Source organism: Phoxinus phoxinus (assembly GCF_949152265.1).
Source record: "Phoxinus phoxinus genome assembly, chromosome: 19".
Classification (NCBI taxonomy): Eukaryota; Metazoa; Chordata; class Actinopteri; order Cypriniformes; family Leuciscidae; genus Phoxinus; species Phoxinus phoxinus.
Window position 1 is genome coordinate 8,636,364 of NC_136894.1, and position 27,698 is coordinate 8,664,061.

General features: G+C 37.5%; 2 protein-coding genes across 2 annotated transcripts; both read right to left on the minus strand.

Annotated features, from left to right (window-relative positions):
• Nucleotides 1–1,071: 1,071 nt before the first annotated feature.
• lratd2a (LRAT domain containing 2a) lies at nt 1,072–5,412 on the minus strand. The gene has a single exon (XM_079591291.1). It carries the CDS (start codon nt 4,906–4,908, stop codon nt 4,102–4,104), a length of 807 nt encoding a protein of 268 aa, XP_079447417.1. The 5' UTR covers nt 4,909–5,412; the 3' UTR covers nt 1,072–4,101.
• A 1,603-nt stretch (nt 5,413–7,015) lies between these two features.
• On the minus strand, nt 7,016–25,857 carry fam91a1 (family with sequence similarity 91 member A1). The gene is made up of 24 exons (XM_079591931.1): nt 25,555–25,857; nt 24,352–24,436; nt 24,000–24,151; nt 22,281–22,338; nt 20,767–20,834; nt 20,432–20,545; nt 19,962–20,052; nt 18,497–18,559; nt 18,174–18,280; nt 18,040–18,078; nt 16,513–16,625; nt 15,367–15,476; nt 15,094–15,203; nt 14,015–14,101; nt 13,580–13,709; nt 12,776–12,924; nt 12,225–12,359; nt 11,817–11,930; nt 11,640–11,712; nt 11,289–11,426; nt 10,869–10,976; nt 10,575–10,698; nt 9,057–9,126; nt 7,016–8,518 (listed from the first exon to the last, which is right to left on the minus strand). Exons 1-24 carry the CDS (start codon nt 25,624–25,626, stop codon nt 8,333–8,335), a joined length of 2,496 nt encoding a protein of 831 aa, XP_079448057.1. The 5' UTR covers nt 25,627–25,857; the 3' UTR covers nt 7,016–8,332.
• Between the last annotated feature and the right edge of the window lie 1,841 nt (nt 25,858–27,698).

Consider the following 27,698-nt stretch of genomic DNA (forward strand, 5'->3'; position numbering starts at 1 on the left):
GATTTGACAAATGACACAGACAACTTTTTTATATTTAGATTTTATGTATGTATGTATGTTTTAGTATTCAGCTACAATAAGAATGTGATCGGATGAATGGCACTTTGCTCTTTTGAAAATATTTCGATTTTTCTTTTCTTTTTTTTATTTAACACGGAATCTATACAGCTACTATAAAGAGACTGGGATTTAATGAATGTCACTGGACTACTGTTTTTAAATATTTTTATTTCATTTATAATTTGTTTGTTTGTGAACAGCATTCTTAAATAAGAATGCTGGGATTTGATGAACGTCATTTGACTCTAAAGTGTTTAGATTTTTCTTAATTTTTCTGTATTCTATTTAATTTTATTTAACTTAGAGACTAATTAAAATCAGTACACTGATTTGATGAATGTCACTTTTCAAATTATTAAAATGTTTTAATTTATTTATTTTTATATATATATAGTTTGATATTTTATTTATTTATTTACTTATTAGTAAATCTTTGCAGCTATAATAAGGACACTGGAATTTGATGAATGTAGCTTGACTTTTTTAAATTATTTAAATTAGGGATGGGCAACGATTAATCGCGATTAATAAAAGTTTGTGTATGTGTACTGTGTATAATTATTTTGTATATATATATAAATACACACATATGCATATATATATATATATATTTAAGAACTATTTGCATGTATATATATATTTATACATAATTTATATTATATATAAATATAAATATTTGATGTATAAAACAAATTCTTAAATATATACATACATGTGTGTGTGTATTTATATATGCAAAATAATTATACACAGTACACATACATATATTATTTAAACACAAACTTTTATTTTTGATGCGATTAATCACGATTAATCTTATTTCACTTTTTTAAAAGTTTTTTTTATTAGAGAATATATGAATCTATGATAAGGACACTGGGATTTGATGGATATCACTGGCATATTTTTTATTTTATTTCTTATAAGAGAATCTATGCATATGACACATGATTCTGGAATTTGATTAATGTCACTGGTTACTTAAAATTGCTTTCATTTGTAATAGTTTTCAAGATCTCAGTGAATCTGAAAGCCCTACACTACAGTATCCATGGCTTAATATTACACTTGCATAGTCCAAACCAATAGAGCAGTCTGATCATAATGGCAATGGGTTGGCCTACCCGGGAGGTTGCCATGGGTTCCCTAAGGAATTTCTAATGCTAATTCTATTCTGGGTTTTAGCACGACACACTGAAAACAGCCCTATGGCTGAAATGGCTAACTATTCACAGAAGAGCTGAAGGGACTAGGCAGAAACCTGTACTCACAGCACAAAGAGCAATGTCACTGAGTCAGATCACAATTCAAAACATCACAGACTAAGTGCTCATTAGGGGGCTGTTGTCTCAAGCTGGCAATAGTGTTGGCTTTCCAGTGATTCACAAAGACTGTCTTGTTGCCTTTGCGGGCAACCATTACTCACTCACAGTATGGCAGTTGTAATTACTTCCCTGTTTCCCAGCATCTCGTGTTTACTCAGTGTGGACCTGTGGCAGTGCGATTGGGCTCAAATCATAAAACACGCTTTCCTCCTCTAACAAAACACGTCATCTGTGGCGTATCTCAAAGGCACGGCTACTGTGTGGAGAGATAAGTCACACTGAGTTTCTGTGACACTGTGTGTTTTGACCCTTCAGATTGTCCATGCATTTCAAGTTTGACCATCTGATGTTTTCCCATGACGTCAAAGTCAAGTTTGGATGAACCAATTCAACATTCAACATCTCACGACTGAGCGGCTTACTGCTATGAACTACTGCCTGTGGCATTTGTTAGGGCTCTTATTATTGAGTGTCGAAGCAGAGATGTGGCATTTTATGTCTTGGCCTTTGATACATTTATTTAATCCAGTTTTAGTAAACTGTTGTTACTGCAGCCTCACATCATCAATTCAATTCACACACTCAGAGAAAATTGTAAACTTCACAAGTGGGTGGACAATTAGAAGGTAAGCCAACTTTGGCAGGCTTGCAAATGAAAGTCGTGCAGAGTTTGCAGGGTATTGAAGAGGCTCAGGATTAAAGCATTTGCTGAATATTAAAACACTACATCAAATGATTTCTATCAGATTTTTTTTTTTAAAACAAGCTCTTGTTTACACCTGCAGCCTTCCAACCCAACCATATTAAGTGGCCTCTGGCAATAAAATAAGTCCAAAAATATAAACAGATGGAAAAATGAGACCTGTTTTGTAATGTCAAAGGGAAAACAAATGTTTAAAGGCAGGGTAGGTGATTTGTTCCAGAAACTTTTTTTTGTTATGCTGGTTGAAAGTCTCTTCACATCCTGATAGCAATCAATAAGTTAAGTAGTCTAAAATGTATATGTATATCTTCTGTTTAAGGCGTAGGACCATAAAATGTTCATCAATCATTGAATTTGATTTGAATGCAATTATACGATGTCCTACCTGCCTATCAGCGTGTATTTCCATATCTCCTCGCACAGACATCACACGTCATCAGCGCGTTTTAAGCGATGAGTTAGACAGACGCCAGTCACCGAGCACCGCAACCGAAACAGCGGCCAACTTTTACAGTTCCTCCTGAACCTAAACAACAAGCTTATGCTGTGTTCACGTCATAACTGCTGTAATTTGGAAGAGATGGAAACCCGTGACGTTTTTCTTGGAGCGGTTTGTGACTTTCGTGATTTATGCATTTCAATGGTAACACTATCAACGGCAAAATTAATCTGCAGCAGTCAGGTAATACGGGTCAGTGCTCTTTGAGTAGTTTATCTTAATTATTATTGTAATGTTATGTGCTTTGAGACACAAGGTAGTTTAACGCCGTCTCACGTGGCGATTTTGTTTGCTCCCTGCTGTGTGTTTTGGAGGAGACAAAACACATGGCTTTGGAGACAACCTGGAGGGTGGGATCTAATGCTTTCAAAGCTAGCTCGCTATGCTAGCCTCTCCGAAAATTGCCTACCCTATCTTTAAAGGTGTTTGATGACTGAGATCTGTCTAACTCTGCATAGCATGAAACGCACTGATGACGTGTGATGTCTGCGCGAGCAGGGTGCACGGAGGTATGGAAATCGTAACATTGCATTTGAAAGCAATGATTGGACGAACATCTTATGGTCCTATGCCTTCCACAGACATTATATATACAATATACATAGGCCTAAAATAGAAATACCACTTAATCAGCATAACACACAAAAAAAAATGTTTCTGGAACAAATCACCTACCCTGCCTTTATGAAATGCACCATACTGACCCAGCTAAAGTGCTAATTGTGAGGTCAGCTATGTTCATGTGTAATGAGAAAAACAGGAATAACTGAGAGAGAGAGAGAGAGAGAGGGTAAATAGGTGGATTCAGTCACAGTTTACTTGCTGCAATTTCATCTGTGCCAACATTTTTAGAAAGGAAGGTCCACATATTATGATTTATGGCTATTTTGCAACTCATAGAGAGCCTGATTATACATTATAAAGAACAGCTTACAACTTGAGAGCCATTTTAAAAACAATACCATCATCCGACTAGAATTTTTTTAATAACTGAGTGTGAATTTTTTCTATCATAATATGTGATGTCAGATGAACCATCATAATACGTGATGTCATGAATCTCACGAAGCCCCAAAATTTAGAAGAATTTTTTTTTTTTTACTGAAAGTAGGCTAAATGAAGCATGTAGGAACATTAAGATGTTTCGCATTGTAACATTATTTTTAACACATTGCGTAGAGTGCTTTACTGTTTTCATAAAGACGCTTGTGGAAATTAGGACACAATTTTTGGCAAATTATTTAAGTGACATCCTTCCCCTAAAATATATAGTTCCCTGACATGACAGAACATAAGGGAGCGGCGCAGTGATATGATGAAGCGCTACTGTATCACTGGTGTGCTGTAGTAGGCTACTGACCAATCACAATCAGTCCTTGTTAACAGTTCTTTAAGTTAAAAAAAAAATCTTATATTTCTTTTGATTTTGCAGGGAAATGTTCTGGACGGGTTTCGTGAGAATCACGGATATGTTATGTTGTTGTGATACATTTCTTTCCGCTACCTGTTGCATGTCAATGAACGTTCGCTTCACTTCCGCTATGGCTTAAATGATGCGCCAACTCCTGTATAACAGCCGCTTTACCGATCTGATCATTTCTCCTCTTTTCCATGATCAAATCCTCCAAACTCTGAAACTCCAGCACATGAAACTGTTTGTCAGGCAAAAAGAGCTTTAATCTGTACGGCTGTTTTCCTATCCGTATCTCCACTCCCATCTTGAACTCCCGCTTACCGAATTTGCACCAGGCGGCGAAACACTCCGAATTTCTCCAACTTAATTCTCTGTCTTTCGCTCCCACCTGCTCCATTGCGTTCTGCACCACCATGTCATAACTCAGTGGTTTGAATTTGTACAGCTCGTTTACGATCCTGCCCCTCCTGCCCTGACTAGCATCGGTCAGGAAACTGTTCTTGACCTCCGCCCGATGCAGGTGCACCACCTGGAAGTCCCCGACGTACACAGCCCAGTGCGGGTACTGGCCGGTGGAGACGAACTCCATAACGTCTCCGGGCTTACATTTGTTCAGTAAATTCTCCGGGCTAAACGTCTCCAGTTCCCTAGTGCCACTCTTCTCATAAATGCACTCGTCTCGGTGGTAAACAGCGCAGCCCAGCTCGTTGTACTGCTTCTCTTCCTCCTTTTGCTCCGGTCCATCGACATGTTGATGATGATTATCGTCCAGTTCGTCGTCGTCGGTCGCGAAAATATACGAGACCCCGATCCGCGGGCCGTCTTCCTCCGTGTCCAGTCCGTTCGGGTCGGTCGTGGGAACTTCGGCGTAACTTAGGTGTGACAGCTTGTCAACCTGGTTGCCCATATATGCCACTTCAGCAGCGGACAGATGGAGTGAAATGAGCTCCACCTGTTACGAGCAGAGAGAGGTGGACATCTGGAAGTAGATTCGCTGCGATGCTCCGTCTGCGCATATGGTTGCTTACTAAAGCTAGATTCGCGCGCATCACAATAACAGACCAAAACAAATTAGGCTACTTTCTATAAGAAGAGTTACGTGTTATTGTTTGGGATAAGATGCATTACATCCAGTGTGTAGCTTACATCCAATGATTCGTGTTGTTTCTCCACGGCACGCAGTAGTTAGTTACTTAGTCCTACCTGATGTTTCCAAGTTCTTCAAAGCTTCATACTGATGAAATAAATAAAATGTTTCTGCGGTATCCGAATAGAGAAAGGCAAACACGTTATTTGCGTCTTTACAGTAACGTAAAGCGGGTTGTTTGTCTCTCGTGCAGCGAATGTTAAAATGTTCCCGCTGTTTTGAACTGCACCTGCTGCTGTGTGTTGCTCGGGTGTATCAGATAGGCGAACTAAACTAACAGGCAGAGCTGAAGAAATATAACCACAGACACACTTACACGCGCTCCCTCATTTAAAGAGACATAACTGGAAAAGCATGACACGATATAAAGTGGTTTAGACAGACTGACACCATCAAGAGCCATCATTATTATGTGAAGTAGCTTTATCAACCGCATTTGTGCTCTTGTTTTACTAAATATAGGCCTACTGCAACTAGACCAGAGGACCCACTGAAACTAACTGCGGTCTAAAACAAATAAATAAGCAACAACATGCATAGGCCTAACTTATGCAATATAAAATAATGTAGCCTAGGCCTACTTAATAATTATAAATAAAGTACATTTTGGGGCATCGCTTTATACTGATAAATCCTTGGCAAAGCGATATTCCAGCCATGTTTCACTGTATTATTTACAGTAAACCAAAATATTTCAGCAATCATCATGGCATTTGTGTTTTAGAATCAGAACGATTCGCCTCTATGATTCATTCCATCAACAGCTTGTAATTACGACTTCAGAAGTGGGAAAAAGATCATGTCTGATAACATGTGAGGGCAGCAAAGCAACAGACAACAAAACTGCAGCTTTTTTTTCCAGCTGATGAACAATAAAACCATTGACAGCCAGTCAGAATCCAACTGAGCTTGCACATTTAAAGCATAGACGACATAAACAGAGCGTTATTGTCTTGGTGTGGAGGTGAAAAGAGTTATCATTATAGTAGTTTTATTATAGTTGTCGTCCTTGGTGTGAACGCACATCTCTTTATTGCGTGTACAGGTTGCGAATGACTACTGCAGGTATAGGCAATTTATATAACCTTATTACAAGAGTATAATATTGGGACACATTTTAATGGGGCTTGTACTGATGAAAGTCTACAAACACCCGTTCACAAATGAGGTCTATGAATTTTATAGTGAGCCTCACAAGTCTTTTCAACTGTAAATAAAAAGTATTTAACCTCTTTCCAAATAAGTGACAAATTACATCGACAGTTATTAATGTGGATAATGGCAGTTTTGTTTTTTAAAGCACTGCTTAGAAATATGAAAGGGTAGAAAGAAAGAAAGGCTGAAGATGATGGTTATATTCCTTTTATAAGTCTGTATTTCTCTGTGTAAAAGTTTCATAGGTTGCAAGAACATCTACAATAAAAATGTAGCCACCCGCTGTGTCAAATATCCTCCCATACACACATTTCTTGAAATATTGAAAGTGTCTGACTTCAGTTACTGACCTAGTTTTAAAGAGCAAGTCTCCAGATAAAGCCAATTTCAATGATTAAGCTACAAGAAGATTAATTATAAAATTAATGACAAAAAGTAAAACCACTACGTACACTGGCCTTGCACATACTATAGGATGGAAAATACAGAACAGCTCAACACAAATTGTTGACAGGCATCATCAGATGCTTTTTCTCCCCCTCTATTCCTATGATGACATGCCCCATTTCAGGGCCTCACTGCCCCCTGGTGACACCCCAAATTTGTGTTGCTATAGTAATTACAGTCACCGGGGAGCCGGCCTGCCTGTAGCTGAGCCATCAACAACCTGAAGAAAACAGCTTTCGAAATGAAAAACCGCATGCTAACACTTGTAATTGGTGTTTTTGTAACATATTTATTAGTACTTTCATATACTTTTTACATATTCATTTGTTATGACATATATTTTGGAGAATGGGATGACGTGAGAGGGGAAATGTAACTTCTGTACCCATTTAATTACAAGAGCATGTACACAGTCCCATCAAGTACACTACAACAGAGAGTTCCTAAAATGCAGGGTGACTTCATAAAACTATTGGTTTATTTTTTTTCCCTAACACTGTGACAGGGTCAGGCACGGGGGCCGGTGTAGTTTTGGATCTTATAGATGCGGGAAGGAATGGACAGGGGAAATAAAGAGATGAGGAGAGAACGGCGCACAATACACACAACGACTCTACACACTCATCATGCAGCATCAAGATCTCTAATCGGTCTTCATCATCATCATACACCACTATAAGGTTTGTTTGGGGAAACACTGGCAGCATCCTCAGTAAAGGCATGAGGGAAAAGGTTTTTAATGCTGTATTACTGCATATTATTCGCACGACAAACTCTAAACCTATACTGATATTCAACACATCTAGGTACTGATTTGATATTCGATAACCTTGTTCACTAATTGCAGGTTTGTGTGCCTGAGCTAGACTAAAACGAATTGAACGTGTTCAAACTGGCCGAGTGGAACAAAAATGCATTTGGTGACAGCAGTCTACTGGGCATAACGCAAATAAGGCAGCAAGAAAGTAAAATAATGGTAAAAATCAACATAAAACAAGTTGGTCTTTGGTCTCAGTGAAGCAGAAATGCTCCTCTGCTAAGCAGAATTGAGAGACCGGTTTTCCAGCTGGAATACCAGTAATCAAGTACCAACAAAGGTCTTGATTTACAAAGAAAATAAAACAAATCGATATTACCTGAATGTCATCCACAGGCTTTGTGCAAAAAGTAAACCTCAACTTCACGTTTTCAAACCCTCAGTCAAGTAGTTTTTTGAGATTTTGTGCAGTGATATCATGCATCAGGTCACAAAACATGACAATACGAGTAGGGTGACTTTATCCAAGCCCAGGATTGGTCCTATGTTTTCCAAGCAAACTCTATATACACATTAAAAGGTCAATATAGGATCATTTGTAAATAGCTTTTCTATTTTGTAATCGTGTGACGTTGGGTGAATGAGATGTTCGATTGGATTTTTGAGTTACTCTGGACGCTCGCATCCAGATGTGACTGGTGGCGGCAGCACTTGATGGCTGTGTGTGATTGAGTGCCACAGGAAACATGGTACCTCATGATGACATAAGTGAGTGGAGTATGGTGTGGATCCGATTCCGAGCGGGGTGATTTTGAGAGTGGTATTTTATGTGGGCTGATCTCTCTGTGGGGCAGAGATGTGTAGGGAGGGAGGCGCTCGGCCGCTCCATTCCTTCAGCTCGCCGTCCTTGAAGAACAGGTTGATCGCAGGGAGGGGGACGCCAGACTCTGCCGGGGGCTGACACAGGGGACCCGAGACCCCACTGTCAGGGTCCGCAGGCTGTTTTCCTTCCTGTGAGGGACGGTGAAAAATGGGAAACTCACCACACATACAAAGAACATCTGACAGTGAAAAAACACCTGGAGTCTCACACTTCTTGCCCATTTTTATAGAGATTGCACTCCCAAAGAGCAATTTCTAGCTGATGAAAGCAGAGCATACCCTGCTAAAAAAAAAAAACTAGCATAAAGCATCATGAATTTCATGTTGGTCCAGGCTGGTTTAGGCCGGTTAGAGCTGGGATAGTTCTTGTCTAGCTGGTGGACCAGCAAAGTAATGCTGTTCTCAAGCAAAACAGAGCTAGTGTAGTTGGTCCACCAGCCCTCCAGATTCCAATGCTGGTGACCAGTAAACCATGCTGATCCCAGCATGCAAAACATACCTTATGCTGGTGACCAGCAATGCTGGATTTTTCAGCTGGGTAACTAGAAAAATATGCACTATAGAAATTTCCATGACTTTATAAGATTTCATTAAACTCCATGATGCTTCCGGGTTTTCCATGACAGTGTAATACAGATGAATAAATAAAAAATCAGTGAATATTTACCTGGAATGAATGAACAAAACTGAGAACCTTTAATGCCAGTTTTCGACTGGAATGTAGTAACTCTTGAAGACTGCAAAAGAAACAGAGAATGTTCCTTATTCTTTAGTCCACTTTGACAAAATATGTAGTAATTAAAGCTGTCATTCTAACATGATTAAATATGCTTAACGCTGCTTAAATATGCCTCATTTTTCTTAGTATTGTTAATGCATTTATTCAATATGTCATTATGCAAGCAGACACTGTTTCTGATTAAAAAGCACAGGTCAGTCGCAGACTGTCACAGAGAACAGGTGTGATTTCTCACACCACCTATTTTTAGTGTTACCTGTCAGTGTAGTTGGGACGATAATCAAAAAATGGTAGCGATGATAATGAAACGTGGCAAATGTGATTTTTTTTTTCTTCTGGAATACACACATTGAATTGGTATTCCAAAATACCAAGTTTATTTATGGAATTTCAGGCTTTGCATCTTTAATTATAATCAAAGCCCAACAAACATTAATTTGTACAAACATGAATGAGAAGGTAATTATTTAATTATTTTTTAATTATATCACTGTACCAACATAACATATTTTAGAGCTGTCAATTCCGTAATAATAAATAATGTACAATAATCAAAAAAAAAACTGCAATTAATCGTAATTAATGCAACCTTTATAAAGGTAATAAACCTTTATAATAAAGTTTTTAATATATTTTTAAATTGTAATAATTTCACATTTAATCTCCAAATTAAGGTAGAAACAACAAAGACAGTAGCTTATATTTTAAATATTTGTTTAATGGCTTCTTTTCATGAAAGAAGGCATCACCAACCTCCAATACCGCTACGGTCTCTATGAAATTGATTTTTGTTTTCTCAAACGCATAATTGAAAGCTATATTAAAAAAAAAAATAATAATTAACATTTATTAGGCTTTAAATAAATCTAGCAACTTTTAATTTAGGTGAACTTAAAAAAAGTAAACAATCTGTACATAAATCCATTATAATAAATGCCCCATTTACCTGCCCTTCGATATATCAGGGCTCAATTTCAAGTTGAGATTTTGACTTGCCCTGTCAAGCAGAGAGTGATTTTCTCTGTCTTTTGTTCTTTGATTCACATTAATGACAGACATCACAAGCAGCATGTTTAATAGGATGCTGTCACATATGCTGTCACCTGACCCATATGAAGCGGATCAGACGCACATCCCATTTCCTCAACTCTTTGCATACATTTAAGACTTCATTTAACTGTGCTATGTCAATTTTGCCATAATTGTGTGTTGTTGTGCGTTCAAGCGCTGTCTGAATCGGCTAAATGGTAATATATATACAGTATAGTGCTACTTTTACTGATATGGATAGTGTACAGACAAAAGGAAATGGTTTAAGGGAAAGTAAATGGGCTGGATTCATATGTGCTTATCCAGAAATATTTGCAAACATGCAACCACATTATTTTTAAAAACCTTTATGCACAGTAAAAAAAAAGAAAGAAGGACATTTGTTCAGGTTGTCACCTGTCTTTGCTGCAGAGTTTGTGGGAGACGATCCTCTGACACACTTTGCGGTTTAGCTCCGAGCTAAAAAGAGGCATCCCAAAGCAAAGCTCCAGAGGAACCCATTCATCCTCACTGGACGTCCCTGGGAGAGTGAGCAAACATGATTTTCTAAGCGCCTCATATTGATTAGCATTCCCCACTAGCACTCTCAGCTCAGTTGAACACATTCTGGCATGTTCAAATCCAATCCGCATGTTTTCTCCAAAAAATTTATAAATCTGCGGTTCTGACTATCAGTCAAAGAACACCTACCTTCTGTTCCCTGTTTCTTGCTGCCATCTCCGTTATTCTCCTCTGTAACCAGTTCGAAAGATTCATTGCTCCCGTTGGCTTCAAGCACTCCGCTAAGATCAGGGTCTCCTGTGAGGAAAGTAAAGAGAGTGATTCTTATGTTTCTTTGAGACCCTGAAGGTAGCGTTCAAGTTTCTCTCTGATTAGTGATGCAATCAAACATGTGGACTGCAATTAAAACATTAATTGAATTAGAGGCCTGCTCTAATAAAACACACTGGTGAGAGCTTGAATTGGTTGTTGTTCTCATTCTAATCTAATTGCAGCACTTATCGACACAGCCTGGAGTGGCTAATGATCAGCGTAGGTGCTGTCCTTATCGGCCCTTTCACAGATTGGTTAAATGGACAGTGTGGATTCAGAAGAAGCTCTTAGCCCCACCGTCGGCGTCACTGGGTCGTCTGCGATGTCTGTTGTTGTGGTTGAGCATGGTGATGTAGCCACACTGGTGCTCCAGATCCACTTTGTCCTGCAAGATCTTAAGGGCTTTGTGCGCACACATATTGGAATATGAGAACTCTGGGAGAGGCAACACAAACCAGAGAGGCCAGTTAGAATGGCTCGGCTATTCAGAGTGCTAAAATGAGGCACAAAGACATCTTTAGTGACCCAAAAAAGTATTTAAACAAAATATAATCACTTTTTTTTTTAGGTTTAACTAATGACATTCATAAATGTTTATGTACAAATACTGTATCGGGCCACTGTATGTATAGATAACAGAGATTTTACCTGCTTTAAGGTCTTCCTCATCAAATGGGAAGGGGACATAGACAGTCTCACCATGTCCGTGCATTCCATGTCCCTGAACAGAGTGATACATTTTAGTATAACTTGGATACGAGAATATGTTACATAGTAAGTGTATGAATATGTAACTCTTAGTTGTTTAGGGTCTCCCTGTATTACCTGAATGAGCACAGCAGAGTGGGTCAGGGCGTCATTCAACATTGTTAGCACGTTGGATGATGGGACTACCCCGGGGTCATGACCCCATGATGTAATAAGCAGTCTATCGTAGGCCTGAGTGACATGCCAAATTAAAATGTAAGCATTATTTCACTTTAAAAGATGTACGTAATTTTTTATGCATTAAATGCATCAAATAAATGCAGTCTTGGTGTGCATAAGATACTTATTTACATGGAATGTAAATACATTTATTTAAAATGCATTAAAATATTTAAATAAATGCATTTAAATATTTAAAAGGAATACTGATGCAATAAGAACTGTATTAAACTGGAATGCACAATAAAGTAAAATAATTAAATAAATAAAATAAAATAAAATAAATATTTGAATCCTGAGACTGACCTGGAAGATATCTGGCAGCTTCCGGAGCCTGGAGCCCTTGGACAGCAGCAGTGAAGGAGGGCCTTGACCAGTGACAGAATACAGATACAGCTTGAACCAGATGGAGCTGACCTCAGGAATGGATGGACCGATGTGCTGAAAGAAACAGACCAGACAATATAAAGATACTCTAACATTCAAGGCTAACTTAAAACCAACAGCACCTAGTGACAAAACACGTAATGCGAAGTAAAGTTATTCTAAACGCACTCTGAAACGTATCCCCAGGCCAAATGCTGACCTTATTTGTGCTGTTCAAAATGAAAGACATCTAAACAGCAAAGAACATTATGGAAATGCAGAGATGTAGTCAGTGTGTAGTGTTTTTATACAACGTGCAACTTTTGTAAAGAAACCCAGAGGCAAAGAAAGACCTATTTAGCTTGAATCATACTCTCAAGAGGACAGGGATCTGACTGCTCACTGAGCACACACAAAGTCTTGTAAGTCCCAGTGATCGCACATCCCTCTCTACGGGTCTGACTACAGTCTCCTGGGTGAGTTGGGACTACCTGAGGCGTGCAGCTGCTGATTGGCCGGATCTCGTTGCTGAGTGGCGCCATGGAAACTAGCAGTTTGTAGTTCTTGTTTAAAACACGACTGCAGGTGGCAGGGTCCAATCCCAGCAGGCTTTCACAGCGGAGGAGGTCCAGAGGCAGGCCTGATGAGAAACACAAACACATATTAGTGCCAACCAGAACGTGTGAACATGCATGGACTTGTACCACTCCATAATTAAAAGAAAATTGAATTCAATAAAGATCAAACAGTGATACAGTTTAAATAAGGACATTGATAATGATTACCAAAGGGAATAAAACAGCATGCCATTAATCCAATATCTCATTAGAATTTCAATACAATATTTGCTGATGTTTGAAAAAAAACGTACAGACCAAGGTTGGTAAATATTCATATATTTTTGTAATTTATATATTACATTTGGCATACTCAATATGTATACTATATTTGATATACCTATATTTGCATTTGCTCAGAAAATACTTTTTAAATACTTAAAAATTATTCAAATGTTAATGCGAGAACTTATAGGAGCAAAAAACATTATTATTTATCTGTAATAATTAAACAATATATTTTTATACATACCAATATCTTTGTGCTGTATATATATTTTGTATAATTTTTCATTCAATAATTCATTGTATTCTTAAAAAAGGCATCAGTAAACATGAATTAATTCTTAAATTCAGAAGGCCTGATTTTTGTCAAGTGATGATTTAATATTTAATGCATAAATATTTGATTTATCACCAAAGTTTTCCACATTCAAGCCTTCAGATACTGACACATACCTATATTTGGTAAATCAGGGCCCTGATCAGGCGTGAGATCTTTGTTGTAGCGCAGAAAAAGTATTGTGTTCCTGAGGGTCAGCGCATGGTCAAAATATCTCTGAGCCTCTCCTTCAGCGGTGCTCTCCACCTTATAACATGAAAGCATCCTTATCAACCTCAGCAACACAAAGACATCATTATATGTGTGTGAGTGTGAGAACGTGTGCAAACAAGAAAAGACATATTAACGGAGAAATGCAATAGCCTTTATGCTTTTGTGTGTGCAAGAGATGTGAGAGCAGTGCCAAAGTGAAAAATGCGAGTCCGTGTGTGTTGTGTAATCAGCTCCTGGCGGTGGCCCCTTTCTATTTCAATACAAGCACAGAGACGGAGATTGTCTGTCCACTGTGTGTCCCTCGGCCTATTTTGTGTCCTATAATACTAGGGTATTACCTTCTCCAATTCCATGAGAAAACTGTCCAAGGTCTCATCAGACAATTTCCCCACCTCAAACATCGTCACGGCGTGGCTCTTCAAGTTCTGAGATGAAAAGAACCACATGACATCCCGGTATTTATAGATGATCATACAAAACATCTTTGATAATAGTTAAATCTTAGACGATTTTGGAAAATTCTTGAGTATGAATCCTCCTCTAAGTTAACTAAATCAGTGGTTCTCCACTGGTTTAGCTTGAGGGTCCAGCTTTTACACTGGAGTTCAAGTGGTGACATAACAGTACTTAAATTGTTTAGTGTACAAAATTTAATTTCGATGGTTTCCTGCTCGCGGCAGGCAATAATTCACCACACTAAACACATTGTGGAGGGCACAAATCGTGTTTTGTCCTTGTTGCAAGTGAACTCATATTTAACATATTCTGGGTGTTTTTCTTTAACTGGTAGTTTTGTTCATGGTTTTTAAAGGATAAAGGGCATGACACAATTCATATTGGCATCTGCCTTATATGTCTGCTTTTACCAAGTGACAGATGAATCTGCGTCAAAAAATACCATAGAAAACAATTATATGATCAGAATAACATCAGATATCAGCCGATATTAGAGTTTTTAAAATTTGACATTCGAAAATCGATATTGCCTTTTTAGTTGTACAATCTCCTTTCCCATATTTTTACATTTTGATGACCTTTGCTGTAACCTAAACGTTCACTAAAGTTAATCATTAACACTGTTAAAATGTAAACTTTATCCATTTTACACACTGCATTATAATGTTGTGATGCCTAAATTCACTTGAATCATTTAAAACAATTGATTGTTTTATTCCTAATTTGCAAAAAATGGTTACTTTTTTTTATCATCTATTTAGCGGTTATCGTACAAAATGTAAACATAATTATTGGCTTACCATATCGGTCATAATTTTAGCATTGGTACAACCCTTGTCAGTTGCATTTGATTATGAAACCAGGCATGCAATCTGCAGTAAATTATATCAACCTTAAAAATACACTATAAATCTGTCAACTGTAAAACAGAAATACAAAAATCTGTGAGTGAGACACTAACAGGGGAGAGATTGCCCATCATGAGGAAGGCGGTGAGGGTGGAGTCAAACAGGAAGGCGATCCTCTTGGTCGGGGCCACTGGAATACTTAGACTGCTCACACTTGCTGTGTCTAGAGGGTTTGGAAAATCACAGTCATTTCATCCCCATTATTATGATGTATGTACTGATTGGAGCCAGACTAATGTTTAACAGTAAACTGCAGTAGAGTGAGTTAGTGTTTAACGGATGAGGGAAAGCTGTTTATGATTTAATGAATGCAGTTGTGCTCTCACCCTGGTCCTCTAGGCTGGTGGTGTCTGTGTCAGTGGCTGAGGAACCTGCCTCCATCACTGGACTGCCACCCTCCCATGACAGCAGCATCTTCTGAGGGTCCATAGTGCCCCTGTCAAGTTGAGACAAACAATCTCATGTTAAAACACAATAAGTCTTTTACAGGATGTTCACACATACAGCAATTGCAGACAAAAAACAAATCCTGATTCGATTTGACTGAATCACAAGCTCTCAATTCAATTCTGATTCCAATTTGTTAGTGTACATTTTTTGAAATATTTAAATGACAATGTCAGGAGTGTTTCACTAATTACTTAATCGCATAACATGCATTGTGACTGTCACACTACAGGTTCTCTTTATTTTAACATTATCACCATTACAGAGTGTGATACAAAGCTAGCACAACACAATATAATTTTGGGGTTTTTTTTTGGATGTCACTATCAATAACACAGAAACTCTTTCCTTCATGGGAAATTAATTTTTTTTTAAAAGTATTTTTATTCTGCATTATTGTTAAGTATGCATACTTTTTTATATTATTGTATTATCAAATATAATAATTATTAAAATAGATTTTTTAATTAATTTATATTATATTATTTGTATATTATTAAACAAATTAGATTAACATCAGTAGCAAAAAAAATAGCATTATGAATAGAATACGATTATAAATAAATACAATTATGAATAGATAAATCAAATGATGAATAGAGGTAGAGTATGCGTCTGTGTGAAGTAGCGACGCCAGCAGCCCAGCGAAATCTAGACAAATTATGTTTGGCAGAAATGTTCATGCATCAACTCTAAAAATGCACATTTTAAAAAACCAATCTTCGGATTTTAAGAATCAATATTTATTTCAAACTCATTTTCATTCATTGGAAGGACTAAATCAGAAAATGGAGATTTACCCAGCACTATTGCCCTTTTTTATCAAAAGAAATGGCCAGCTGTGTAGCCCACCAATAATAACAGAGCAATGGCCACTAACACCAACCATACAGATAGAGTCCCTGTATGTCTGAATGGTCTATCTGGCTGAGCTTGAGGTTCCCACAACAGTTTTTTTTTTTTTTCCTCAGACATGAGCCAGCACTAATAGCCTATTCATCAGTGTCAGGAATGTCTTCTCATACTTGAGTCTATTGACCGAAGGGGCACTCTTCCATGAGAGGTGCAGCTGGTCCGGGCTGATCACCTGACCCTTTTTGATAGCAAACCCCAGGCGACAATACATGGACACTGCATTCTGGAAGACAACAGAGAAAAGTCCAATATTCACTCAGCATTCATACACAAATCAATGATGATTATTGACAACTATATTTGCATGTTAACACCGTAACTTTATGGGCAAGTCATCCAGTCTCTGAATTATGTTTGGAAAGCATCCACACATCTTCATGAATAATCCATAGCAATATCGGAAACAGCTTTATAATAATAAACATTATCACAGCAGCATCCAGCCAAAACACAATTTCCATCTGCCCTTTTCACCTGACAACAAGAAACATAAAAATCTGTTGCATCCGACTCATTTTGCAGCCAGGCCAACCGAGCTAAGGTTATGAATACATATTCCCTTATTTTCCCAAAGGTTATTCTCTACATGGCTATAAGCACAACTCAGAATGGTTCCAGGTGAAGTGGAACAGAAAAGAAAATTGCCGTACTGTCACATATGAAGATAACACTGTTGGCTCTGGGAAAGATTGAATGGTGCTGGAGAAACTAGGTCAGGATTTGGGCTCCATACAGCCTGATATTATATGCCTTCATTGTGCTATAAATTATGATGAGAATGAGAAATTGAATATCACTGCACTCTATTTTTAGATGAATTGATTAGAATTCTCACTCTACACTGATATTTCTGAATATTTCCATTTTATTCATAAATCATGAAAGGAATGAAATTGTGTGTGAATCATTAATTAATAATGTCCATTAAATTCTCCATTCTTGCATAAATTGTTGCATTGACTGGTTTTAGGTTTACACAAACAATTATTTGCTCATGTTTCATGAATGATGTCCAATATAGTCAAGCTTTTCCAACTTAGGTATTTGTCTTCAGGCACATCCCTATCAAAAGGGACCATGTCTGCCACAGTAAACACTGACGGCAATGGATCTATTCAAACATGCTCTGTTTCATCATCATTTACTAAATTAATAGGTTTTCTCTAATAGGATGACTGCAGGAAACGTTTGATTCTATTTGTCTTAGCAAAATGCCAACGAGATAATGAAAATGAATACTACCTATCCTGCGTAAAAATAAATTCATTGGTAAAGATCGTGTCCTTTGAGTCACGTCAGTGTTGGTTTTTCTAATAAGGAGTGATGGGTTTTCATGACGGATCTTATGAATAAGCTTGTTTTCCACTCTGCCAGATACTGAAATGGGGCTAAACAGCTACAAAGGAAATGTGTTAACACAATGGTCCAGTCTTCATTCTCCTCAGTCTGCTTCATACATTCAAACATGACTCATTTCATAAGCCATCAAAAGGGCAAAGGATTTAGAAAAATGCCTTTCGTATTTCGCACTGGTGCATCCTGGATTCACCGCCCTCCCAGTCATCTATAAAAGCATCATTTCATATCAAACATTCCATGTAAATGGCCTTCCATTTTCATCCCTGCAAGACACATACCTTCACCAGGCCCAAGTCAATCTCCAGGACATTAGCCAGCTGAAATGACAAATAGAAAAGTGTATAAGGGGCTCAAAGACACGCAGAATCATTGAAGAAACGAGTGCACTGCAAAGTGAAAACTGAATATGTACCTCAGACACGTTAGTCTGCTCGTCGATGGAAACGAAGATTTTGTAGAGAAGCGTTTCGAAATAATCACCCTGGACTCTGTTCATGACAAACCCCTCAAGCGGAGGCACTGAAAATGGAAAACCAAGTAGAGGTTGTGTGGGTGAGCCATCATCCCTTTTTGATCAATGATTCTCTATTGCTTATCCTCTATTGCATACAATCTAAGCGAACATCGGGATGGATAAGCAACATCCTTTCAAAAGGGTCATACAAAGCAAACAGACTTTGGGTTTCATACAGAGAGCTTATAAATAAAGCCTATTTGAAAAACTGCAGTGCATACCTGAAATACAGCTGTCGTCTGATATGGGCACATCAAGATATACATAGCCCCGGTTGTACAAACCTGAGAAAATTAGAAAATTAATAGGTAGGAATTTTCTTGTACTGAATGCACCATCTGTAAGAGCTCTGACTAAACGATGGCATTTTGCAACCGCTTTTTCTGCATGTGCGACTACATTTTTGTTAGAGGTCGTACTGTTACTGGTCACACACTTTTTGATTGTGTGTTGCCATTATCTGCTGGCATGGAAACCAATCCTCTGCACAGGCCAATGGACAGCTCGGCACAGTCCAGTACAGACCAGACGTTACTGTAGTAACTATGGTAATTTGCCTCAAATGTTAAATATTCTGTAAATACTATGTTGCTGTTGTTACTATTTTTATTATTATCTTATTAAAATAATTATGTAATATTTAAGATGAGTGGCAGAATATAATTTACTTTGTGTGTGTGTGTGTGTGTGTGTGTGTGTATATATATATATATATATATATATATATATAAACTAGAAAAATTTGAATATTGTGCAAAAGTTCCTTTATTTCAGTAATTCAACTTAAAGGTAAAACTAATATATTATATAGACTCATTACATGCAAAGTGAGATATTTTAAGCATTTATTTGCTATAATTATGATGATTATGGCTTACAGCTTATGAAAACCCCAAATTCAAAATTGTGAAATTATATTTTTGAAAAGGTTTTCACAGCTGTACGCCATAATCATCAAAATTATAACAAATAAAAGGCTTGAAATATCTCACTTTGCATGTAATGAGTCTATATAATATATTAGTTTCACCTTTTAAGTTGAATAACTGAAATAAATTAACTTTTGCACGATATTCTAATTTTTCGAGTTTCACCTGTATAGTCTCTTTTCAAAAAATCGTATTAAATCGTATTTATGTAATACTTAAGTGGAGTGGCAGAATATAATTTACTTCTGATTTTATATCTGGCCGTTATATAGTCTAATTTCATAAATTCACTGTCGAAATGTTTGAAGTCTATAAAAATTAGGCCTATATAAAAACTATAAATGTGACAAAAAGTTGTTAAAATGTGTACCTTTTTATCTGTGTCCCAACTTCATCAATGCTTTACAGCCAAATATATGATTTTATGGGACAAAATATATGGTGATTGCATTTATTGGTCACAACTATTATTTGCAATTAACACATTTTCTTTGCCTTTACTTTTTTGTTTGAATGGCTCTGTCACCAGTGCTACCTAACCAGCAAGTATCAACATCTGCAGTACTGAAAATCAATCAAAGTCATCATCACTAAATTGACTGCAATATAACATTAATGGTAAAACATCTAGATTAATCAGTACAGTTACTTGAATTCACGCATAGATCGTATCCTGGCTTAATCAGTATATTATTACAAGTGCTTTTTCAGTTAAGATGGCCTCCTAGAAGACTGATACTCTCTCAGTGACACTCACTCAGAACCACGTTGTACTCCATTGATCCAGCCAGCTGTGGTCCAGAATCTATCAGCTTATCAATGGCAGACTTCTCCGCCACAGAGCAGATCTGCAATCATCCAGCACAAAAGGCCACAGGTATTTCACTCCAGTTACAAACCTTCAAATGAACAACTAGAGACTTTTCCCTCTTGACAGTTTCATGCAGGAAATATGAGAGAAAATGTAGCTGTTAATAATAATTTGGTTCTTTGTTCTGATCTTTTTTTCTTTTCTTTTTTTTAATGATGTAACTGTCAATGGTGTGTTAGGAAACAGTCTTAGTTGCATCATAACAGGAATATTAAATTCATAATTAAGTTCTATTCTCAGCCATTCCATTTCTTTGAAGTAATATTCTTTCCTTTTTTCCACTCCCCAAAACCCTAAAATCCTTAATAGCCTAATAAATAAGACTGAAGAAACATAGTTGAATTAATCCGTCTTACCCTCATGTCGTCCTCGGTGATGTATCCGGTCTGTACCACCCACCAGGGCTCTACTGTGATCTCCACAGGTTTTGCTGGCAGGAGATCCCGAGCCGTTTTCCTCCGGAAGAATTTCTAGCCACAGACAGATGCTGCTTAGGCAACAGTGTGAGGTTATCACTGTGTGTACAAAGCACTGCTCTCTATGGATTTAAATCTTTCATCTTCAAAGGGACCAATGAAACCATCCAGATTTGAGAATCATCTAATGAACATCATGTTGAAATCCCAGAGGAGCTTGGAAGTTAACCAAAAGATCCTAATTGATCTACAGTGTAAAACCAAGAACGACTTACTTTGGAAGACCTGCATTGGTTCATTAGGTCAATGTACTGGTTCCTGCCAATCCCAAGTAGCCTCAGACCTGAAAGGTCAACAGTTAGATCAATTAATATGCTAACGGGTGCTTATTTTCAAATACTTTATGTGTGGACACCTAATCTGCAATATATGCCCCAGATCCTGCCTTCCTGTGGCCTTAGCAGCCTGTCCCTCCCCATGCATAGGACACAGGGTCCTGGGATCATTAGAGAAGGCCAGGCCTGACAGAGACATGCCAGGCATGATGCCAACGGCGGTGGAGTGAGCTGTGAAGGGCAGGAGAGCAGCATCACTTCAGACTAAGAGAATAGAGCAAGAGACCCATGGATAGCCTGCTGGCTACCTTCTGTCTACCCAACCCAACCTAAAGACCATGTTCTCTGAGATCTCTGAGCATGCACAGCCTAACCAGCTATGGTGAACAATTATTGTTTCAAATACAATTATTTGTTTCATAACATGGTTTAATGTTGTGCTATTATGCCATTGATGTTGTACCCAGATGCTTTGGAGTGCATATGTACTGTATATGTATGAGTGGTTACACTGTAATGCCTTCTACACAATTCACTTTAATATGTGCCTGCAATTCACATAAAAGCGATGACTTCAATTCCCATAGGATACGCCAGCACGTGTCTTTCATGTGAATAATGAGAAGACATATGGGTAAATGTAAGAGTTTCGTAAAATAAAAATTCCATGCCTTCTTTTTCCACAAAATAATGTAGTATGTGATGGTTTGTTTTATTGTCGGGTGCTTGTAGACTATTATATTGCTCCTTCGTGGTGATTTCGAAACTCATATTCATAAATGCATAATCCAGCAAGCTATAGAAAAATACCAGTCCAAAGTCTAAACACATTTTATGTCAATGTCTGACTATTTACACAGTATTTTACACTTGAACCTGCAAAACTATTGATTTCAGAGCTATAAATTCAGTGCTTGTTGAATACTAGGCATACTGTGCTACTAAACTACATTTGACATTCAATTTAATGGGTCTTCCGTGATATATGATATTTATAATAATAATGAAAAAACAATACCTTGAGAAATTATATTGATTGCTGACTGAATCAATTTACGGACTCATTTTTTTTGTTTTACTATATCTATAGTTTGAACAGATTCAACTGCATAATTTTATTTATATTTTATTTCATTTTTTATAATCTGACATTTTCACAAACTGTTTCACAAAAAGTAAACGTACCTGTAACCCTTTGTAGTATATATGCCAACTTTGTAGCGTAAAGACAGCATTTCTAAATAATTATTTTCAAAGCAATAGCGAAACATATTGATTAAAATATTTACTGTACTTTCATTTTAGTCAGAATAACTCATTTTGAAGTGCCACTTCATTTTGAGTGGGCAATGTTCAGTCGTCTCTAGTGGTTTGTGGCCTTGTTATTGTGCATGAACAGTCAGCAACAGTAACAAATAATGATTCCCAGTTCAGACAGAGAGAAAACAACTTACAATCAGCAGCAGTGAAGTTGGGCAGGGAATCATAACTCTTCTCACAGTTCATGATGTCCTGAATGAAGAGGAAAGAGATTGGGTTGTATTATTCAACTGAAATGAAGTTTCAAAACAAGAGTTATGATTCTGTCGTCATACTCTTCCTTATGCCTTTAAAAACCCATATGAGCTTTTTTCTTCCATGGAAATCAAAAGGAAATGATCACAGCAGAATGTCCAAGTTTCGCTTTTGAATGGATGAATGATGACTATGGATAATTTATGCACATAAAGCTATCATAGAGCTTCAGATGATTTAAAATACAGCCTGGTTACCATCCACTTTCTGTCACACTGGGTTGACGGATGCAGAGAATGAAAAATAAAGGATCTAATAGAAGCAGTAAGGTGTTTAATGAAAAAATACAAAAATAACAAAATAATCAGGTAACTTTAAACACTTGGCACAAACAGAACAACCTCTTTATAATGGCAAGAGGATACAGGAGAGTTAATATGTAGAACAAAGGAAGGAAACAAGATAACGAGGAACTCGACTACAAACAGGTGCGTAACTCAAATCAGTAACCATGGCAACTAACAAGGAAATCAGAAAGGCAGGCAAGCAGATACCAAAACTAAGGGTAAGTTTGCATAACAATGATGTACTAAAAGAAACCAGAAAGGTATTTCCTTTGTGTTTCTCGTGTACACGACAATATTGTCAGTACAATTCTTGTTCTCACAGATCCACAAAAACTCTGTAATATGCATACTGGGCCAGAAGTTGGCGATGTCACTTTGTAAAGAAACATTGCGCGCCCATAGACTGAACACATCATATGCATGCATAATATGACGCCACCGTTTTCACAAACTCATGTACATGGAGATGATAACAGTATCGTTTTCAAAAGTTTGCGTTTTCAAGCCGCCGTGTTGTCGTGTAAATAAATGGTTAAAGCGCATAAAAAGTTTAAAAAATGTAGTTGAAAATGGTGTCGTGTAAATGGCCCCTCAAACACAGACAAACCAAACATAACCCTGATGCTTTCATTGTATGGAAAAGAGCAGCATTAAAACCTTTCCTTTTGTGTTTCTCAGAAGAAAGAATGTCATACAGGTTTGAAATGACGTGAGAGTGAGTAAATAATGAGAGTGAACTTTCCCTTATTGCTCTCAGAACATCAGAATATACATTCAAAAACGAACTAAGACTAAAACTTACTGATGGTAAATTAATTTGTTTAAGTCACAAGAGATAGAAAGCAGACACTGTTGTTTTATACAATTAACTATGGTAAGCTTACACACTGCATGAGTCATCTACTACAGTAATCTTCATAAGCTCAAAAAAAAACTACCCGTCTAACAAAATTACATGTCTGGACTCTGGAGCATTGTCAGAATGCAGAACGTATAATGTAATGATCATTAACAAGAGCAACAATAAAAAGGTAAACAGTTAATACTTCTCTATCATTAGAGGAAGAAACATGACAGCCCATGTCTACCATATGTTGCAACAGTTTTCACACCATCAGTGGTAACTATAGTAGACCAAATAATTTGGAAGGGCTGTTTGAGAAAGTTAAATGTAATCTTTAGAGATGTGGCGCTTAGATGGGCAGTGCAGGTTTAAGTTAATCATCATTTGCAGTTCCTCCCTATTCTCCCCATTGTTATTTATATTCTCTTTACAAACAATTACAAAAAAAAAAGAGTTTAAGAGCAAACCTCCATGATGCTGATGTAGTAGGAGAAGGGGGTGACCCGCAGACCCTTGACCATGATGTCAGACAGGTGGTAGGGGTAAAGCATCAGATGCTCTCGGCTGTACTTCAACAGCTCTTCGTAATACTTGCGTTCATCCTTCTTCACATGCCTGACTGTTAAAGAAGAGGTTTTTGACAAGTGTTGTGGGACACTAAATCAGGGCAATGATTCGGTCACTCCTTCAAGTCATTACTTCAATGTAATTACATCTGCTAACAGAAGCTACAATGAGTTTTTCGGTCTGGAATTGAATGAAAAATAGGAGTTATGGAAGAGAAAAGCAATAGAATTTCTGAATTGATCGAACGCTTACCTAGGTTATTGCGGAAGCGTAGCTGGTTTCGGATACTGTACAGAAGAACCTGCTTGTCATATTCACGCTGCGAGTTTCCAAGACTCTATGAATTAAGCAAGAAGACAAAAGGCAAAGCAGGTATGAGAGAAAGTGCGAAAACATTTCATCCTAACAGATTCAGAAACACAGTGCATGCATGGTCAGTAAACACAATGTGTAACACTATTAATGAGAATGTGAATTTGACTGTGTGAATGTGAATTGAATGTGAAAGAAAAATCAATTGCAACATGAAAAAATCTATTTAAACATTTTATTAAGTACCGGTATTTCAAAAGCCACATTTTCTATATTATAAAAATTTACTGTATAACCCAATATTCCTACTGTACAAATTTTTAACCCTATGATGCATGGTTTCCAATTTCCATAGTACCATAATTATTCTATACTAGTTTATATTGCGGTGGACAGTGGATGACTCTCAAAATATATAATTTTGATAAATCAATCAATCGATAAATTACCGTAATGAACTACTCAATAACTATTCCATATACTAATAAATAAACAAACAATAAAACAATTAATAAATATTTTAAAAAGTATATATATTATGTCCACTAAAATCTAGAATTATGGATCATGATACATAAATAAATGTAGTATTTGAAAAAATATGTTTTTGTTAATTTATTGTGAACTTTAATATGCATCATATCAAAATAACTCATGCATTACAGGGTTACTGTCTAGCGATAGAATTTTAAAGAAACATCTGATACAAAGTTGATGTAAACATCTTATGTGATAATTCATTTACTCAAAAATGGCAATTCCAACTGCCTAGAGACAGTTTTTTCGTTAAAGTTAACGTTTCACTTTCAACTGTCTGTAATTAGCCTTCCAACATCTATTGATCTTACACATGGACTGGTGTCATGCAGAGGAATCTGATGACAGTAACGACGACGACGACGATGGTGATGGTGGTGTGTGTGTGTGTGTGTGTGTGTGTGTGTGTGTGTGTGTGTGTGTGTGTGTGTGTGTGTGTGTGTGTGTGTGTGTGTGTGTGTGTGTGTACGGATGGATGAATGGATGAGACGAATGACAGAATATCTGTAAATCGTGCTGATGCTGTGCATTATTACGCAGGTAGGACAGGTAGTGATGGCAAATTGATGAGTGTGATAAAGACATGTGTGCTGTGTGTTACTGTACCTGTTTGACATTTGCTGGCAGTTTGTTCCACGGGTAATTCTGCCTGATGTGAAATTCAACGTCCGTGTTCATTGCTGTACTCGAGCTCCACGGTTATTCAAACAGATACTTACGGGCTTTCGGGTAAGTCCGAGATGACTATACCCTCCCGGAACTTATTAAATTATAGGTCACTGTTGGACTATTAAATGTTTCCTTTATAAATGTTATTTTAGCCTTGACAGTGAACGTCTACTTCCTTGTTGTATTTCCAAGCGAGCCTTCGTCACGCTTCTGGCTATGTACGTCACTTCCGCTCAGCGCATGACGACAGGGGAGTGCGGATCACTCTACTGATGGGAAGTCCGACTCATTTTTGCGCATCTCTCTTTCAAACGGTTCATTTCCGTGAACGGGGTCGAAAAACTTTTTTTGCGGTTCTTTCTGACTTTCAGGCGAGCACATATGGGTGTCCTGTTATGTTTTATTAATAAGGGGTTTACTGTAATTTCATTTAACCAGTTCCAGTATTGCAGTCCTGACTCCTGTTTCGGTTTCTATTCTTTTAGAACCTAAATAGGTTATAAATTCGAACTGCTCGGTCCGATTTAATCCGATTCGTCATAGAATTGACCGTTCGCAAAAGCCACGCCCCTTAGTTATTGTTACTATGCCCGTCAAACAATTGAGAACCATTGCCATGGCTGGGTTATCCATACATTAAGTGATTGGTTTTGAAGTAATGCAGCAGACATATCCTCCAGGGCATGACAGAAAGTATAGACAGAATAGCGCACGGGAGCACATGCACAAAACAGTTTTGTAAAATTATATATCAATCATTTTTATTTGATCATATATCATTTTACAAAACAGTTTTGCGCATGTGCTCCCGCGCGCGCTATTTCAGTCACAACACTGCAATCAGAGGACGCGCTGAAACATCAACTCTCGATGCTGTTCTCTTCATTCATAACTCGTAGCCGACTGACTGAGAAGGATATATTTGTGTAAATAGTTGTGCAACTGCGCGAACTTTGTTTTGAAGTTTAATGCTTGAGTTCCAGAGGAATTTGTGACTGTGTTCCTGTTCAACCACATCAACGTTTCGTAATTAAAGGTGGGGTATGTAATTCTCTTTTTTGGCCATTTTTTCAAAATCACTTAAAATCCTATTCCTAACCCACTTACAGCTGAGATAGAAGCACTGAAATAAAAATTAAGCAATTGAATCATCTGTGGAACGGGCAGGACTCGAAAAACTCCAGCCAATCATTTCCAAGACCACCTAGAATCATTGGACAGTAAGTGCGTCAATCAATCGGTCGTACCATCCCCCCCTCCCCCCATCCATGTTCTTTGAATGAGTGGAGTCAAAGGAAAGAAGGTAGGACCATTTGAGTTGTGTATTTTCAAAATCTGCCAGCCGTTTTGCAAATCACATACCCCACCTTTAAGTTAGTAAGTCCTTGCTTTTCTCTTTTTTTTCTCTTGTTTGCTGACTGATGAGTTAGTAAGTCCGTGCTTTTCTCTTTTTTTTCTCTTGTTTGCTGACTGATGAGGGGGCCGCAGTGCCGTAGTGAAACGGTGTTTGTACATGTAGCCTATTTTTTAATAATAGTTGCAAGCAATCATAAAATACAGCAAGTTTTAAGCCCGTGCAGACCTCACTGCCATAGGCGCATCATTGCACTATCTTGCTGAAATCGGAATGTTTGACGGAGGTCCTTCTCCTAGTTACAGTTGCTGAGCTAGGATTGGACGAGAACCGTTAGAGGGCGGGGTTTTGCGAACGGTCAATTGTTCGACACGTTTTTTTAGTGGGTTCAACTGATTAATGGAAAAGATCCGACTCTAATGAACAATTCGGTCACGAATCAGGATAAACATTATTACGCATTGCATACAAATGTAGTAACCAAAATAAACTCCGATTGGTTCAAATGAAATACATTATATTAAATATTTGCCTACACCTTATAAAACTATTTTGGATTTTCACTGACTCCGACTTTGTCTTTTATTAGTTGTAAGGACTGCAAATTGCATATTATTCGCATCCATGAGAGATATCATCAGTGGGACTGTTTTCGTTTAGCTAAACGAATTAACCACATGAGCCTCGTAATGCCAGGTATAAAGCATGCAGTAGGCAAAGCAAACAC

Coding starts and splice junctions, on each gene's coding strand:
- lratd2a (XM_079591291.1), bottom strand. CDS start 4,908: ATGGGCAACCAGGTTGACAAGCTGTCACACCTAAGTTACGCCGAAGTT.
- fam91a1 (XM_079591931.1), bottom strand. CDS start 25,626: ATGAACACGGACGTTGAATTTCACATCAGGCAGAATTACCCGTGGAAC. Junction 18,560..19,961: donor GGAGTACAACGTGGTTCTGA/GTGAGTGTCACT, acceptor TAATTTTCTCAG/GTTTGTACAACCGGGGCTAT. Junction 9,127..10,574: donor AAACTCTGCAGCAAAGACAG/GTGACAACCTGA, acceptor TTTCTTTTGCAG/TCTTCAAGAGTTACTACATT.